Source organism: Polistes dominula, unplaced genomic scaffold (genome assembly GCF_049000335.1).
Source record: "Polistes dominula isolate Pdom_NZ unplaced genomic scaffold, Pdom_raw_medaka contig_82, whole genome shotgun sequence".
Lineage (NCBI taxonomy): Eukaryota > Metazoa > Arthropoda > Insecta > Hymenoptera > Vespidae > Polistes > Polistes dominula.
The window spans coordinates 4,638,124-4,654,216 of NW_028301046.1; the positions used below are offsets into that span (position 1 = coordinate 4,638,124).

At 34.8% G+C, this 16,093-nt stretch overlaps 1 protein-coding gene across 4 annotated transcripts in view; it reads left to right on the forward strand.

Moving 5' to 3' along the window:
- LOC107074662 (neural cell adhesion molecule 2) overlaps nucleotides 1-16,093 on the forward strand; it is a 206,363-nt gene that overhangs the window by 167,679 nt on the left and 22,591 nt on the right. For all 4 annotated transcript variants that reach the window (XM_015336309.2, XM_015336312.2, XM_015336313.2 and 1 more), the window contains 3 exons: nucleotides 4,042-4,244; nucleotides 7,548-7,658; nucleotides 8,636-8,842. In XM_015336309.2, the coding sequence (XP_015191795.1) occupies nucleotides 4,042-4,244; nucleotides 7,548-7,658; nucleotides 8,636-8,842 (521 nt within the window). The remainder of the gene's footprint in view (nucleotides 1-4,041; nucleotides 4,245-7,547; nucleotides 7,659-8,635; nucleotides 8,843-16,093) is intronic.

A 16,093-nucleotide genomic window follows, 5' to 3' on the forward strand; every position in this document is an offset into this window, starting at 1 on the left:
TTCTTTATCCCTCTTTACTGCTACTATTTTTATTTGTTTGCGTTACGAGTTTTATATATCCGTTGATTGTCGTAAAGTGAAAAAGAAAAAAAAAACAAGAAAAAAATCTTTAGCGTAGAAACAACGATCATATCGTAGGATATGAAGTTACACAAGTCATAATGTTGGAAAAGGGTCTATCGTAGAATACTTGAAACGTAGGAGAGAACTTCATCGTCCGATTCGCGTAACAATGGACGCGAGAATGTTCTTCGCGTCTTTTCTCACGTACAACGATGGCACGTGACCGTGCTTGCGAAAAACGGTTTCCACGTTGTTTGACTCTTTTTTTCTCTTTTATTATTTTTTTTCTTTTTTCTCATTTTATATCTCACTCACTCACACACACTCGCTCAATCTCACAAGTAACATTGATAGCAGAACGGCAGATTCGGTGCAAGTGGAGTCACAGGCCGCCGACACATTACCGCGGCACGTGCCCGTGGTATTTCGTATTACACCGGCAAGCTAATTAACTTGGGGGCCTTCGGTTATTAATCCGCACGAAAACCGCTCCAATGCTGCAGACCCGTCGTAGTCGTGGCAGAGAACCGAACCACATCGACGACGACGACGATGGTCGGCTGGACGAACCCGCCGCCATCGACCGGATGCGTCTCGTATATACCCTGTATGAAACCTAACGGACGCGACCTGACGAGAATTTCCGTTTAATAATACATATCCACTACCTACATTTTCCTTCTATAATTTATCCTGCTAAAGATTCGAACTTTTAACGATATTTAACGAACCCTCTACGTTTTCGCTAATTCGTATTACTGAAAACTCTACTTTTTATAATCTAATTAATTGTGTATTTCCTTTTTTCATATGTTCGATATAATTTTGATCATTGATTTAGTTTTATGAGATATATTTGATGTAGAGTATTTTACATTACTTGTTTACATAATAGCTAGATAGATGTATAACGTGGTATAACATTATATACACATTTTCATAATTTCCGCTACTTATGATAATCAAGTAATATATTCTGAATTAAATTTACCTTTTGTTTCATTCAATTTATACACCTATCTTGACTCTTACCTTAAATTAATTTTATTATTTTTTTTTTATAGAAAATAGAAAGAATATATTTTATTTTTTTTTTGTTGAAAAAATCACGAGTAATAATGATTATTGATTTATCACGACTATGAAAATATCGTCAAAACTCGCATTAATACTCCGCTCGGTATTATAAATTTCGGCGTATTACTTACGGCGTAAAGTCATAAAATTCATAACGACGCAGAGCGGCATAATAACAATGAACGAGCCAGAGTGTGTAGTGTGCAGACGTGTTACAGCATTCGTAGAAATTTACGACGGAACGTCGTACCCACTGCACACCGCCCTACCAAACTGTTCCTACACATAAGCTTCAAACTTTCGACATAGTTGCCGAAATAACATGAAAACATAACCGAACTTTCTTCCTCTTCGGTAAACTTTCTATTTTTTTCTCTCTCTTTGTTTTTCCTTTTTTTTATGCTATAAATTTTGCGAGACTGTTACATTGAAGAGAGACGACAAATGGATATTAAAGTGATAACAAAAATTTGAGAAAACCTATCTCACGAACTAATATAATCGAAAAATAATCTAAGGGCTTATTTGACATCGTTAAAAACTTTATAATTAATTTTTCATATCACAAATCTCATTGGTTGGTATTTACGATCTATCCATCCTCTTAATATTTTCATCGATAATAATTTCGTCCGAAAATCGAAAGATACGTCATCCAAAGGTTCGTCTAATTCATCTTTCTCATTGTTAAATCTCATTCATCTATTAGGAAGATACGCAGGGATGCATTTGACATACGATTGCAAATTGAATCGTTATATTCTAGCAATTCCATATTTTGACTGACAACAATACGATACAACGTGTCTACAACCCTGTAAATAACAATCGAATAGTATGGGGCCATAGGGTTCTACAGAAATAGAGAGATAGACTTCGATTGTATGCGACCCTTCTTGCCGAATCTGTTTAGTCGAATTCGGCTTGACAAACGAATTGAACTTGTTAGTATAATGAGCATAAACAGAGATTCATCGAGCACGCATCAGGCTTTCATCTTGGCGATTCGACATCAAACGCGATCTAATTTCAAATCAAGTTCTACATCAATCTCGCGGTGTTTTGAACCGAATATGATCGTATCGGGTCACGTAATTATAGTTCGATCGTGTTTCCATTAATCCTCTTACGTTAGTTGAAAAAAAAATTTTAGAGATGGTTTGTATGATGAGAGTCAGAGATAGAAACAGACAAGCAGGCAGACAGACGGACAGACAGACAGACAGAGAGAGAGAAATACAATCGAGGACGATTCAGGTGAAACATTCCCTTTCGTATGAACTACACAATAGCATGAACTAAATTCTGATCGTGTGCGGAGATGTCGCACTGTAATTAACCGCAGCAGCATGTGACAGGCGTAACCACGTCTCGATGTGGACATCTAACCGCTAATCCGTTATACCTTGCTGTTTCGCATCGGAAGCCGTTAGCGCAACATCGAAATCCTTCCCCCAATATCGACGTTCAGATATCACCGCTATCGAGTCTACTATGCTCATTCCATAACCGGAAGTATTCTAATATCGTTCGTGTAATTGACTGCATTGATGCAAGACCATTTTGCAAGTAGTTCGCAAATGGTTTCTATTACGCTTTATCGTTGTTCACCGAACTGCGTACCCTACGTATATATATAATACACTAATTAACTAAAGACGAACAACCAATAATTTATGTATAGAACGCTAATGTTATAAAAAAATTTACAGTAACGAAAAATAAGACTATAGACTTGGATAAAAAGAAAATAAAAATATAAAGAAGTGTAAAAGATGAAACATAATCATCAAAAATCGATGAAGCATTTAGAACGAATTCATAATTCGTTGATCGGTATGTAATCTACTATTAATTCACTACAATGTAGAATACAGCAAATCCAATGATAAGAAGAAATCTTCGAACGAATGAACATTTCGGATTATACGCGAGTACATAACACATATTACATACGGCGCGAGTACATACATATTAGCCTGAAGCAGACATTTACTAACAGGAACGAGAAACGTTTGACGTGTTTTTGGTCGCATATGGGATAGCAAGCAATTCCGTAGGCACATCCTCGCTTACATAGAAGCTTTGCCCTTTAGCCAGTGTAATGTTCGTAATACAAGATGAATATACACCTAACACACAGAGAGACGCGTAGAATCGGTACGATCGGCATCCGACCGGATCGCATGGACTTCCCGTTCGTTCGGACTCTCGTGGTATTTTCCTGGACCGTATGCCGGAAGCGTATTGAGTAAGAGAGAATATTGCGGTACCTCCGGCCACGTTCCTATCTACCGTTTGTCTATAATGTGAAACTTGTTTTCTATCGTTAAAAGAAACTTTCTCGAGTATACGCAACCAAGAAACGTATAAATGAGAATAAGGAAGAGAAGGAGGGGTAAGGATAGAAGGCAGGGGGTACGGTTGACGGAAACTGCAACAGAGCTGACAATGATAATGATAATGATAACGATAATTATGATAAGATCGAGAAGGCAAGACTCGAAGATAGTCTACAAAATTATCAGATGAATTTCTTCCTTTATTATAACTCGAAGAATTTTGTTGAGGAAACTTAAGTCCTCCGCGTCGGTTTAATCCTACTGTTAATGAAACTTTGCGATAGAACGACAGCTTACTACCTACCTTCGATCGTCTTTTATTAAACGTCGTCCTCTCCCTCGTTATAGACGTTCAACGTGACGAAGATTTGTTTTGCTAAGAAACAATTGCCAACTTTTTTTTTCTCAACCCCTTTTCCATTTATTTTCCCTTTTTTCTTCCTGTCTTCATGGATAAAGTATTAACATCGAATAACTCTTTGTATTTTTTTTTCTTTTTTTTCTTGTTTGTTTTTTTTTCTCTCTTTATTTCTCTCTTTCTCTCTCTCTCTCTTTTCAGTTACGACATGAGGGGAAAGCATTTAGAAAAGCATTGGAAAAACAAGGAACATTTGAACGAGTTTACACACTTTCGAATGAACACCGATCCGGCTATGTTAATCATCAATAGCGTCGAGGAAAAGGACGAGGGAGATTACAGATGTCGGGTGGATTTCAACAAGAGCCCTACGAGAAACTCGAGAATCTATCTGACCATCATTGGTAAGTAAAATATTTCCAAAATTTAATTGTACTCCTGTAGTCATATTTTTACATACATGGAAATGCAATAAACTTGTAATAAACCTTTACAAATAACGCGAGCAAATACGTAGATAAATATATATCACTTAAAGAAAAAAGAAAAATAAAAAAAAAGGAATATAAAAAATAAAAAGCAAAAGAAAAAAAGAAAAAAGAAGAAAAGAGTAAAACGTAGTAACGTGCATGTTGGTATCCTCTTTGAAATTCATAACGATCTCACGGAAGAGGGAGCTCGCGATAATAATCTCCTGCAACATGTTGGCTGCGTATTCGCACCCCTTCTTCTTACGACGTTTTATCAGGGTAGCCACGTGCCGGTGTTGTAAGTACGCGGAAGCCGCGCCATTTTTCCGGGACATTAAACCCATACCCGACGCTCGTACCTTCCCATCCTTGCTAGCACCAATATCATCTTCTCTTATCCCGCACTCTCTTCTTCTCTCTCGCTCACTCACTCACTCGCACGAGCTCTTCTTTCTCCTTCAAGAAACTTGTGGAAATAAGCAGCTGTTTCGTCGTACACAATCCGCAACATCGTTCTCCGATCTCGATTTTTCCACGTTAGACGAGAAAAGGAAATCTAATATTTTTTTTTATTTTTTTCCCAAGCATTACACCTACTATGTAATACATGACGTATACACGTTAATAAATATATTAAAATAGGACGTAAATGTATTTTATATTTGTAAAGACAACTCGTTAAAAAGATATTATTACGATACATCGATTACAGGTTCATGAGGTGATAACGATTTGCATATCAAATTTATTTACATTTAACTACGTGTATAGATCAACGTAACATTTAATTGGTTACCCTATCAATGCAAGGAGCGACAGTAATGCTTATTGTCATAATACATCTACGGCATGGGAATTCGCACGGGCAGCACAAACCACGATTTATGTGGAAATTCGGCCAATAGGAAGCCTCGCATAGTTCGCATAGTTTAATGTGTAATCCATGTACCTGAACCTCTGGTACGCGTGTGTTCTATTATACTCTGCATATTCTCTATATAAATATATATATAGACATATGTATACATATAATATATATATATATTTACAATATCTATATATCTATATATAAATTTATAGATGGGTGTGTGTATTTATATTATATATTTATACACATGCGCATATGCGCTTTAGCAATAGCGAATTGTTTTCTGGTATATTCTATATACGATTTATACGCGAGAGCATACATACGATACATTTTATAGTCGGCATTGTATTGAGTTAGGTTGTTCGCATTGTTCCCAATTCAAAAGTATAATCGTAATAGTTGCGGAAACATGGAAGGTAAAGGTATACCGAGCAATTTCCGAAAGTGAAAAAGCGTAGTGCTGGATCAAAGGAGAAAAGAAGAAAAATTGATGGAAAAGTAAACGATAACGCTTTCTTTCAGTTATCGTTTTCTCTCTCTCTCTCTCAATTTTGTTCTCGTATCGTTAGATCGGATATTACGGATAACGGGAAGGTAATTTTTTGCCCGGCTAAATGGCTCTTATGATACCAACACGATCTCTACCTTAAAGTCTTTCAAAGAATAATAAAAAGAGAAAAAAAAAGAAGTTAGCAACTCTCTTTATTATATTCCTGTCTATAAATTGTAAAGTCGTTTATTTATCGTAGAAAATTTCGTTCTAATTGACAGACATATGTTAAAAACGAAAATAAACACAGTTCTTTTCAAATGCTTTACTAATTTCGCAATATTAACCCAGAAAATAGGTTTAAATTTTCACGATTAAACTATAGTAGTTTCTTATCTTTTATGAACTATTTGATCTCAACAGTTTCGATAAAACCGTTTACATTGGAGCTTTCAAACGACACAGATATCAGAAGTTTATCGATTCGATAATTAGCAAACCTATTTCCAATATAACATTATACTACTGGGTCTTTCGAAAATCGTTGAATTTAATGCTTTATTCGATAACGATAAAACCCTTTTAATTCTCCAAAGCAAAGCATTACACTAGTTTATTGTATTTTCGTTTGTAATTTCTAAATTCAAAAACTCGTCTATTTCAATCCGACACGATTACAATCCGAACGATCATCCATCAAAGCTTACGTCAATTCTCTCTATTCTTCGTAACTTTGTTTGTTAATTTTCAATTCAATTCAATGGTAAAACGGTCTCTCTTCGTAGCAATGGCGAATTACTAAGCCGATTAAACGTAGTAGTTCTCGACTGAGCATAATTCCCCGCTCTACTCCTTTGATTTTTTGTTTGCCTCTCTCTTATTTTTCACGTCGCTTTTAAAGAGAAACTCGGAACGCTTTGCATTGTGTTTACGAACGGAATTTGTACCTACCTTCCTATTTTCTTTACACAAGGTCGCACGTGTATGATCGCGTTTACAACGGTATTACGAATATCTTTCTGTACGTTTTTATCTAACTAAAGCTTTTAGCTTCGACGAAATAATTACTCTAGTATCATTATAATATCTTAGTTTACTCTAGATTCGTGTTCTCATTCCGACAATATTCGACTTTTACAATAGAGGATAAAGTGGGAAAAAAAAGAAAACAAAAACGACAAAATCCTGAATAATATTTTATAATGGGGGGTAAATTTACGAAGGTAAAATATCACGACGCAGAATGCGAAATGTAAAAAAGATTTAACGTTTCTCCCAACATGCTGCGACAAAATCGATGATTCCTCGTAGTTTCTCGTTGTCACATTATACCGACAAATATCTCACTGCTCCTTCGTAATGCCGTATAATATTCGAACAAATCTACTGAGAGTCTTCCGACGTCACAAAATACTACCATTTCCGTTCCCCGATCGGCAATATTTTCGCGTCGTAATGCCGTCGCTCTTTGGCTTCTTACTGGACGAATAAACGAAGAAACTATATTGCTTCCCTTAAGCCGTACTTGACGTTCAATAAATATATAAAACAATGAGAATAAATCCATTCGAAATTTATTCATGATTATTGTTTTTTCGTCTAACAATTTCAGATAAAAATAAATCGCTAATTATTATTTATGTTAAATCTGATTTATTGCTAGTCAAACATGTTTTTAATAGAAAAAAAGTTAGATTTTAATTTTAATGTTTTAATACACTATTATTAAGATTAAAAACGAAGTAAATTAAAAAGGTATAATTTTGTATATATGTAGTTTGTGACTCTTTGAATTGTGAACATTTATGATATGTAAAAAAAAATATATGTCAAAATAATTGTAACATTGTTATATTTTCTTTATTTTTTTTTTCAGTGCCACCACGGACGCCTAACATTATAGACGAACGTGGAAATCCTGTACTGAAAGTAACCGGACCATATGAAGAAGGTGGCAATATGAAGTTAACGTGTCTAGTCACAGGAGGTACGTTATACATTTTTCCTTTATGCTTGATATATCGTAACATAAGTTAGGTAAAAAGTAACGATAGGAAAATATGACGCAATACGATTGACCGTTTTTATCGCGTTTGCGTCTTATTAAAGGTTTTTTTTTTCATTTCTTCTTTTTTTCTTTTTTTCAAAACCTTTTAGAAAAAATTTGATCAATTAAGATAAATCTTTTAAAATATATTAGGCGAAAAGGAACAAGCCCGGGTCGTAGAACACACACACATCCTGCGATCATCCTGCTTTGGCTTTGCTTCGGCTCATTTTATCTTCTTTTGACTCTGCTCTGGTTTTTTTTTTTTAGCTCGTTCTGGCTTTAGTTTATCCCTGTTATATTTTAATATTTGGCCGAGCGTAACCGTCGACGAAGGCAATAACAATAATGAATTTATTTTTATTACCTCGTATGAACGTTGCCTAAAGGAGTCACTTCGGAATTATACGACAAAGCTTGGATGAGTTCTTCTACTTCTTCTTTCTGCTTTTTTTTTCTTCCCCTGCTTATTCACCAAGTTTCGCTCGTGCTTTCTTTTTTTTATTGCTACTCTTCGAGTTTTACCCAACTCCACTTTTGCATTGTCACTGAGAAACAGCGAAAATGGATCCATGGAAAAAGATAATGAGGCTGTAGACGTACGACCCTTCGACCTTATCCCCGTTGTTCCATGTCTCTTCGTTACGACCAAACCCTCCCCTATATATTCATCCTTGATAATTTGTTCTTTCTCACGCAAACGATTATTATAAATTATGAGTTAACGAACAGCCCATATTCCCCCCTTCTTTATCATCGCTCGAGTGACTTTCATTTTTAATTTTTATTTTCAATTTAATATAATAACCCAACCTTCTCTCTTGAAAAAAAAATAAGTCAAATACCTTTAGGTATCTATATATCATTTATGATATATAGATTTTTAAATAAGAAAATTTGTTTCTTGTTGTTTTCAGGTCGTCCAGAACCTACGGTTAAATGGTGGCGAGGAGAAACCTTATTAGATTCTAAAGACATGAGAGGAGAATTTCCAGACCTTCGTCGAAATACTTTAGTCGTGACCGATCTCTCGAGAGCTGATCTACACGCTGTCTTCACCTGTCAGGCTTCCAACAATAACATCAGTCAACCTGAATCTGTCTCGGTAGCGATCGAAATGCATCGTGAGTAAACTTCAACACCGTTTTCTCTTATACTTTTCTTCGTTTTACTTTAGTCGTTTCTAAAGACAAACTTCTCTCTCTCTCTCTCTCTCTCTCGTATCTTCTTAGAAACCAGCAGCTTGGGTTTCATTATCTCACGAATCCAAATTATACGACACTTCTTGCATCTGCATACATATGTATGCGAATGGAGGAGCTTGTTAAGGAGACACGTATTTTGCCCAACCCGCTTGAATCCTATTCCACCTTTTTCTTTTTAAAGAGTCACTGCTGCTCCTTCTTTCTTTCTTTCTTTCTTTTCCTCTTTCCTTCCTTCCTTCCTTCCTTCCTTCCTTCCTTCTTTCCTTCCTTTCACTCTTTCACATTTTCGCATATGAAATATATTAGGATATCTTATAAATTTACATGATTACGCAAGATCCTACCACTCTCTTTCATTTGAAACATTCATGTTGCTAATTTAGACGCTTTTCGCCCAAAAAGAAATACGCACTCGTGTTATTCCAATTGCCATTTCAAATGATTTTCCTCGTTCCATCTTGTAAGAGATGGAGTGAAGGGGGGAGAGTTTGGCTTAACTCCCGAGGGAACTTCAACGGGACCAGTTGAAACGTAAGTAAGAAACAGAAGAGGACGGAACTATATAACGACAAAATAAGAAAACGAATGGTAAACAAAATAAAACGGAAGGAAAATGAAAAAAAAGAAATAAAAAATAGAGAAAGAGAAATAGAAAGAGAAATAGAAAGAGAGCATTTTCGTTGGGCAGTGTCGTTTGTTTCTTCGAGTTTAACAAGCTCCAGCTGAAAGTGACTTTTCTTTTTACTTTTTCCTTCATTCCCCACACTTTTTCTCTACTCTTTTCGTTCATACTCTACCATCTCGTCGAGACAGACCTTCTTCTCTTCTCTTCTCTTTTCGGATGAGAATGCGTTTACGAATCGAGTCAAAGAGAAAAATCTGCGTTGTTAAGCAAACGAAGCTTGGAACCTGGCCTAAGAAAAAGTATTTTAAGTTGGACGTAACCGCGAACGCAAACCGCGCTTCCCTTATTCTTTCGTCCTCAGTCAACCAACCATCCCACCCCCACCCTCACCCCCAACTTCCAACCCTCTCCACTTCTTTAGTTTTTTTCTTTCTTTTTTTTTCTTCATGTTTTTTTTATTTTTTCTCTTTTTTCTTTTCCTTTACATTTTCTTCTTCTTCTACTTCTTCTTCTCTATTTCTTATTTTCTTTTTACTTCAAGTTTGTCAGAATACCCGAGCGATCGAACGAAAAAACTTGAACGAAGAAAATGCGAAGAGAGAGAAACCTTTTCTGTTGTTCTAAGGAAAGAAATACGAAAGAGATGCTAGAGTAGTATAAATTCTTTCGAAATATATTGCGCTCGGGCAAGCTTGCTTCTTTCTCTTCGAATAAGAAAGTACATTTTCTTCTAAAGGTTCATAGTTTATAATCGATCGACTATAAATCGAATTTATTTACCATGCATATTTATTATTTGACCAAATCATTGGCTATTTCCGTACGTACTATTTCAAAAGATTTTATAAATACCAAATATATCGCGTATCCTTTACGTTACATTAATATTTACCTACGTAAAACTTGGAAATACGAAATATATAGTAGGGAAAAAAGATAAACAAAAAACGTGATTATAAATAAACGAAATGAAACGAAAATTCTAAACAAGTTTGATAAAAACAATGCTGGAAAATTTTCTTGGAAAAAGACTGCATGTTGAAAAGAAAGAAAAAGCTGCGAGAAATAAATAAAAAATAAAAAATAATAAAAAACAAAACAAAACTGCTTAATTTTCGTTAGTAATAATATTAAGTAGAAGGCTCTCGTTCAAGCTATGTCTTAAAGATATCCTAGATTTTTATTAAATTCCACTGAAAAGTCTGAAGAATGAGAACGATCTGAAGACATGCCGGAAGTTACGTCGCTACCAGCTTTCTTTTTTCCATTCTCTTTTCTTTTTCTACGTCTTCTTTTTTACTATTGTCTGAAATATGAGAATATCTTTAAGCGGAAATGTCGACTGGCAACTCGGGAACTCCCATTATAAATTTAATAGAGAAATAGCGACGCGAGAAAGAATGCAATAGCATGAAATTTTTTTAAATATACGAAAAAAAATTGTTGAGAAATTAAAAAAAAAAAAAATGAAAATAATAATATTTATTCATAATATCATATTGTTTGAAAAGAAATGAATTCAATAATGTCCGTAATTATATGCCGTTAGATCCCTTATGAGATTATTAATATTGTATTAATATAATTTTATTAATATAATTTAATTTTATATTAATATAATTTTATTAATGGGATAAACCTATTAATACAAAGTTAAGTAATGGAAATTGAAAAAGAACATAAAATAAAAATTATTACAGATGATTAAGACAGTATTTTTTTTAATATAACAGATTGATTAAATATGTCAATGTATCGATGATAATTCATATTTAAAAATATTCTATTAATGCAATTAAAAAATAGTCATACGAAATGTGATGTGAAAAATTTGAAAAAAATCTCGACTAAATAATAAAATAAAAATATTACAGTTACTTATATTATAAATTATAAATCATATAATCGATTCGTTGAATTATTTTTTTATTTAGTTCACTGTTGTCATAAATACCATTGACACAATATTAATGACTCTCATAAAAGTGAATAAATTTATTTGATTTATATATCTTTCTCAATTCGATCTCAACATAAAAAAAAAAAAAGAAGAAAAAAATAAACGTGTAGCCTCCCACAGTCAATTATTATGTTCATTTTTTCTTCAATGCATACTTATTTACACATTACCTCGTTAGATTCACGTTAGCGTTTCACATTTTCATATAGATAAATACAATTCCAACATCGTTCTCTATGAGTATTTTTCCGTGCAACAATATCTTCCTCGTGAAAAATACATACATAGATCAATATGCATGTTTTTTTTTTGCAGTAACTATTGTAGAGTATACGCTGCAACGATCGATTTAAAGATATCAAACGTTTGAACGATCCAATCTACTTTTTAGATACGGGTTTAAACGTATATGTGTGTGTATAAATATGCAGATATTTAGTGAGCATAAAAATGAAAAAAACATGCAAGTAAATATACCGATCAAACGATAATAGAAGTATACTTGTCTTAAGCCCGGATGATTAACAAGAAAACACATAGATTTCATTGTAAAAGTGTTAACGTGTTAACAAAAATAAAAATAATAATACATATGTATATTCACACAATAGGATTCGTGCTATCTCCGTGACGTTTACGAGTAAAAATAAATATTTGCTCTATTAAGAGTACGATATTAGGATAAAAAAAGAAAAGTCCTGCATTAAATGTGGACTTTTATAAAAAAAGAAAATTTTAAAATAACTAACTAAAAGAAGAAGAAGAAAAATAAGGCGTAGCATGAAAGTAACTAAAAGCGATAAATCGCGTAAAAATAATTTTCCACCTTTCTCGTAGTCACTTTTCTATCCTCGAGTAGATTTACATAAAAGCCCGTAGCGTAACACCTTAAAACACGTATCGTCATAAAAATATCTACATAAGTCCGAAGCTAAAAAGGTTGGCTTGCGCAAAGTGTTTCTTAGAAGAAACGCCCGAAGATAATTACACGCTTGGATCATAAGCCGTTGGAAAACACGCCGAAGCAACCCGAAGAGCTTATTTTTCTTTTTATATCCAATTATTTTTAAACTCCCTCGCAAACTATCTGTCGAGTCGTTTTCTCTTAAAAACGATAAAACACAGGTCACGAGGATAGATAAAATAATAAAAATCATAATAATGTGTATATACTTGGGGGTGGGGAGGGGTGGAACAGAGTAAAAAATCGAGTAATGTGAAAAAGACTAAAGATTAAAAGAAACATGAATAAAGAAATAGAAAAGAAAAAAATCACGACAATATATTCGATATTCAAATTGCTATTGAAATCGAAATTGAAGTAAAAAAGAAAAAAAAGAAACCAATGTATTATATCACGAAATAATAATAAATATAACTTAAGAAAAATAAGAAGGAAAAGAGGAAAAAAGAGAGAAGAAGAAGAGTTAGTTCGCTACTTAGTTTTCTCGTTTGAAATAATGGAGAAAATAAGTATACTTTATCGACATAGATTCATAAGTACATATTTTCAAGATATTATAGTCGTGTGAAGGCGTCGTACTCGTTTCTTCAGTTTTATCGTTCAAAACCGAAGAAACTTAGTTCGCGATATGCCCCTTTCAAATCTTTTTCCTTGCACTTGAACTCTCTCTTTCTCTCTCCCTCTCATACAGAGAGGAAAAGTCCAATCTACGAACAGATCCGAAGGAAAGTATCAGAGGAAGAGAGAGAGAGAAATGTTCACTCGTCTTTGGCTGGAACCACCCTGGCGTCTCTTCCTTCCTTCCTTCCTTCCTTCCTTCCTCCCTCCATTCCTCCCTCCCTTCTCGGATTCCGCAAAGGATTAAACCTCATAAATTCCACGAAGCACTCAGTAGAATTATCGGTATGCCGCCTTACATTCGCCTCAGCATCCGCCTCTCTTCCTTCGCCCGAAGCTGTTGCCTTTTACGAACGACTCCGACAAACGAGAACGATTTCTACGCGACTTTATACTCCTTCTCCTCTTCCTCTTCCTCTTTCTCTTCTTCCGCTTTCTCATTCTTCTCCTCTTTCTTCTTCTTCTTTTTCTTCTTTTTCTTCTTTTTCTTCTACCACCATCTATGCCATTCCTTTTGCTATCACTGCAACTACTACCGAAACTAAAAAGAAGTAAAAGATTGGAATAAAAAAAAAAAATATAATACAAGTACAAAAGCGAACGAATCTTACGATAAACAACGTTTTCCATGGAAACATACGCCCTGAATTTCTTTTCTCCCTAGAAACCCTTTTCCCATACTTTTATCCTTATTTTTTTTTCTCATATTGGACAAACTTGCGATATATGATCAACAAATCGTAGTTACACGTACGTAATATAGAATGAAACTCACTCGAAATTATGAACTACTCGTGATATGAGTTCGAAAGTAAAACGACGTGTTTTCTCATATAGAAAACACGAACGAATTAACCGTTCCATTGATTCGTGAACGATCGAACTACGACCGGGTGAGAGTGGTAATGTTGCCAAATAAATTATCGAAAGCTCTGCGACTGACGATGGCGAAAATAACGCGGTTAATCGCGGATCATTATTATCGTACGGTTCATCGAATCTTCGCCGCAACGTATCCATGTGTGTTATCATACACCATGTATGTATGTATGTATGTATATATGTATAAAGGGATGTATTATTATGCGCGTGGATTGCATTTCATCGTGTCGTCGCATTTTATCGTATGCTCTTTTTGTTTGGTTTTTTTTTATTTCATTCTTTTTTTTTTAATTTTTAACTACAATATTTCTATATAATCAGAATAATGTTAATTGAAAGAAAATACGAACTCGACTAACTGACGTACGCGTATGTAAGTCATTAGATGAAATGAAAGAATCATAATGAATATATGTATATACATTTTAAACTGAACTTTTTCAAATGCTATTAAATTTTTCGCTAAATTTACATTTTTTAATTACATTAAATATGTTTAAAAAAATATATTTATATATAGAGCATTGCTTTATAAAGTTGTATGTATTATAATTGCACTTTTTTATTTCTAGACACACAAAAAAATGAATAATAATAAAAAATAAATAGCTCCTAGGCATATACGTGATTATACATATATTCTACCATATATTTCTTTCTATTTTTTTTTTTTTTAATGATATAACCATAAGTCTGTGTGTGTGTGTTAATATATTTATGTTAAAGAAATATAAATCCAAGGTAAATATCTTGAACGACCTACAATCTCTGTACGGTAAATTCGAAAGAGAGAGAGAGAGAGAGAGAGAGAGAGAAAGGAACGATGGACGGTAAAGGTAAACGTATACTACCATCGCCACCACCACGTGGATTATGTAATTTCACTCTTGAGAGAGGCTGGTCAAAGGACGAGAGAAACGGTACCGTACGCAAGGGAAAAGAAAAGAAACGAGAACGTGGTTGGAAGAGAAAGAGAAGGAGGGAGGAATGGGTACGCACGACCAACCTTGGGATTGAATTCACGCACACTCGGCCACTATACCTACTTGTATATGTATACATATATATATGAAAGAAACGAACCCTAAGACCAAGCAAGCCAACCTGGGGCTTATTGAGCGTCTACCTAATCGAGTCTGACTAATTAGAAGGCCGTTGGCTTCTAATGGATTCGGTCGTTGAAATTAGACAACGGTGGTCTAGGTCCGAAAGTAAGCATACACGAACTGGATTTTAACGAAACGAGAAAAGTGTGAAAATAGAATAAATGAATAAGAGAGAAAAAGAGATAAGGGAGAGAAAAAGTGGTGTGAGAAAGAGATAAAGAGAACTCGTTAAAACCCAAGGTTCAGTCGGTCGGTTGGTCGGTTGGTCGGTTGGTAGTTTGGCGATTTTATTTGACCTCGGCAATTCGGTTAAATCGTCGTAGGGAAGAAAGGGACAAGTACGGTTATCGAAAGTAAACGACCCTACAAATTCTGAGATGTCTTACGGAGCGTTAATCGAATAAACGACTACCTACTATCCCCGTTTGTCGATTCATCGATGTCTTTGTCAAGTTGGTAGTTCGAAATCGAACGAAAGCTTTCCCCGTAGACTCCTTGACGGGATGGTCGAAAAGTACTTTGCTTAAGGTAGGAATTGAAAATCATAAGACCCTCGGGGAAGAGAGAATAGAAGAAGAAAGACCGTTTTCTACGACTGGTTCTTTGGAGAATATCGATTCATGAAGAGAAAGAGAAAGAAAGAGAGAAAAAAGAAAGAAAAAAAAAGCACTTCCTACTCGAAGCTTGGAGAGCAGGAAGGAAGGAAGGAAAGAGGGGAGGAAAAAGAAAGAGATGTTAGAAGCATAGGGTACGTGTAACAAGTAGAAAAAAAATGAAGAGTGCGAAAGAACGGGGTGATGAGTGATAAAGGGTGGGAGGGAGGGAGGAAAGAGAGATAAAGAAGTTGGAAGTAGGGAAGGAATGACTCGCGATGGTAGTTAAAGGTGCAAGGAGTTCTGTGTAACGAGGAAAGGAGAGAATGAGAGAGAGCTTCGGGCTGCGGTATATCTGAATGCTTGGGAACGAGTCACGCAATGACGTGAACGACGTCGACAAGGACGACAACGACGACAAC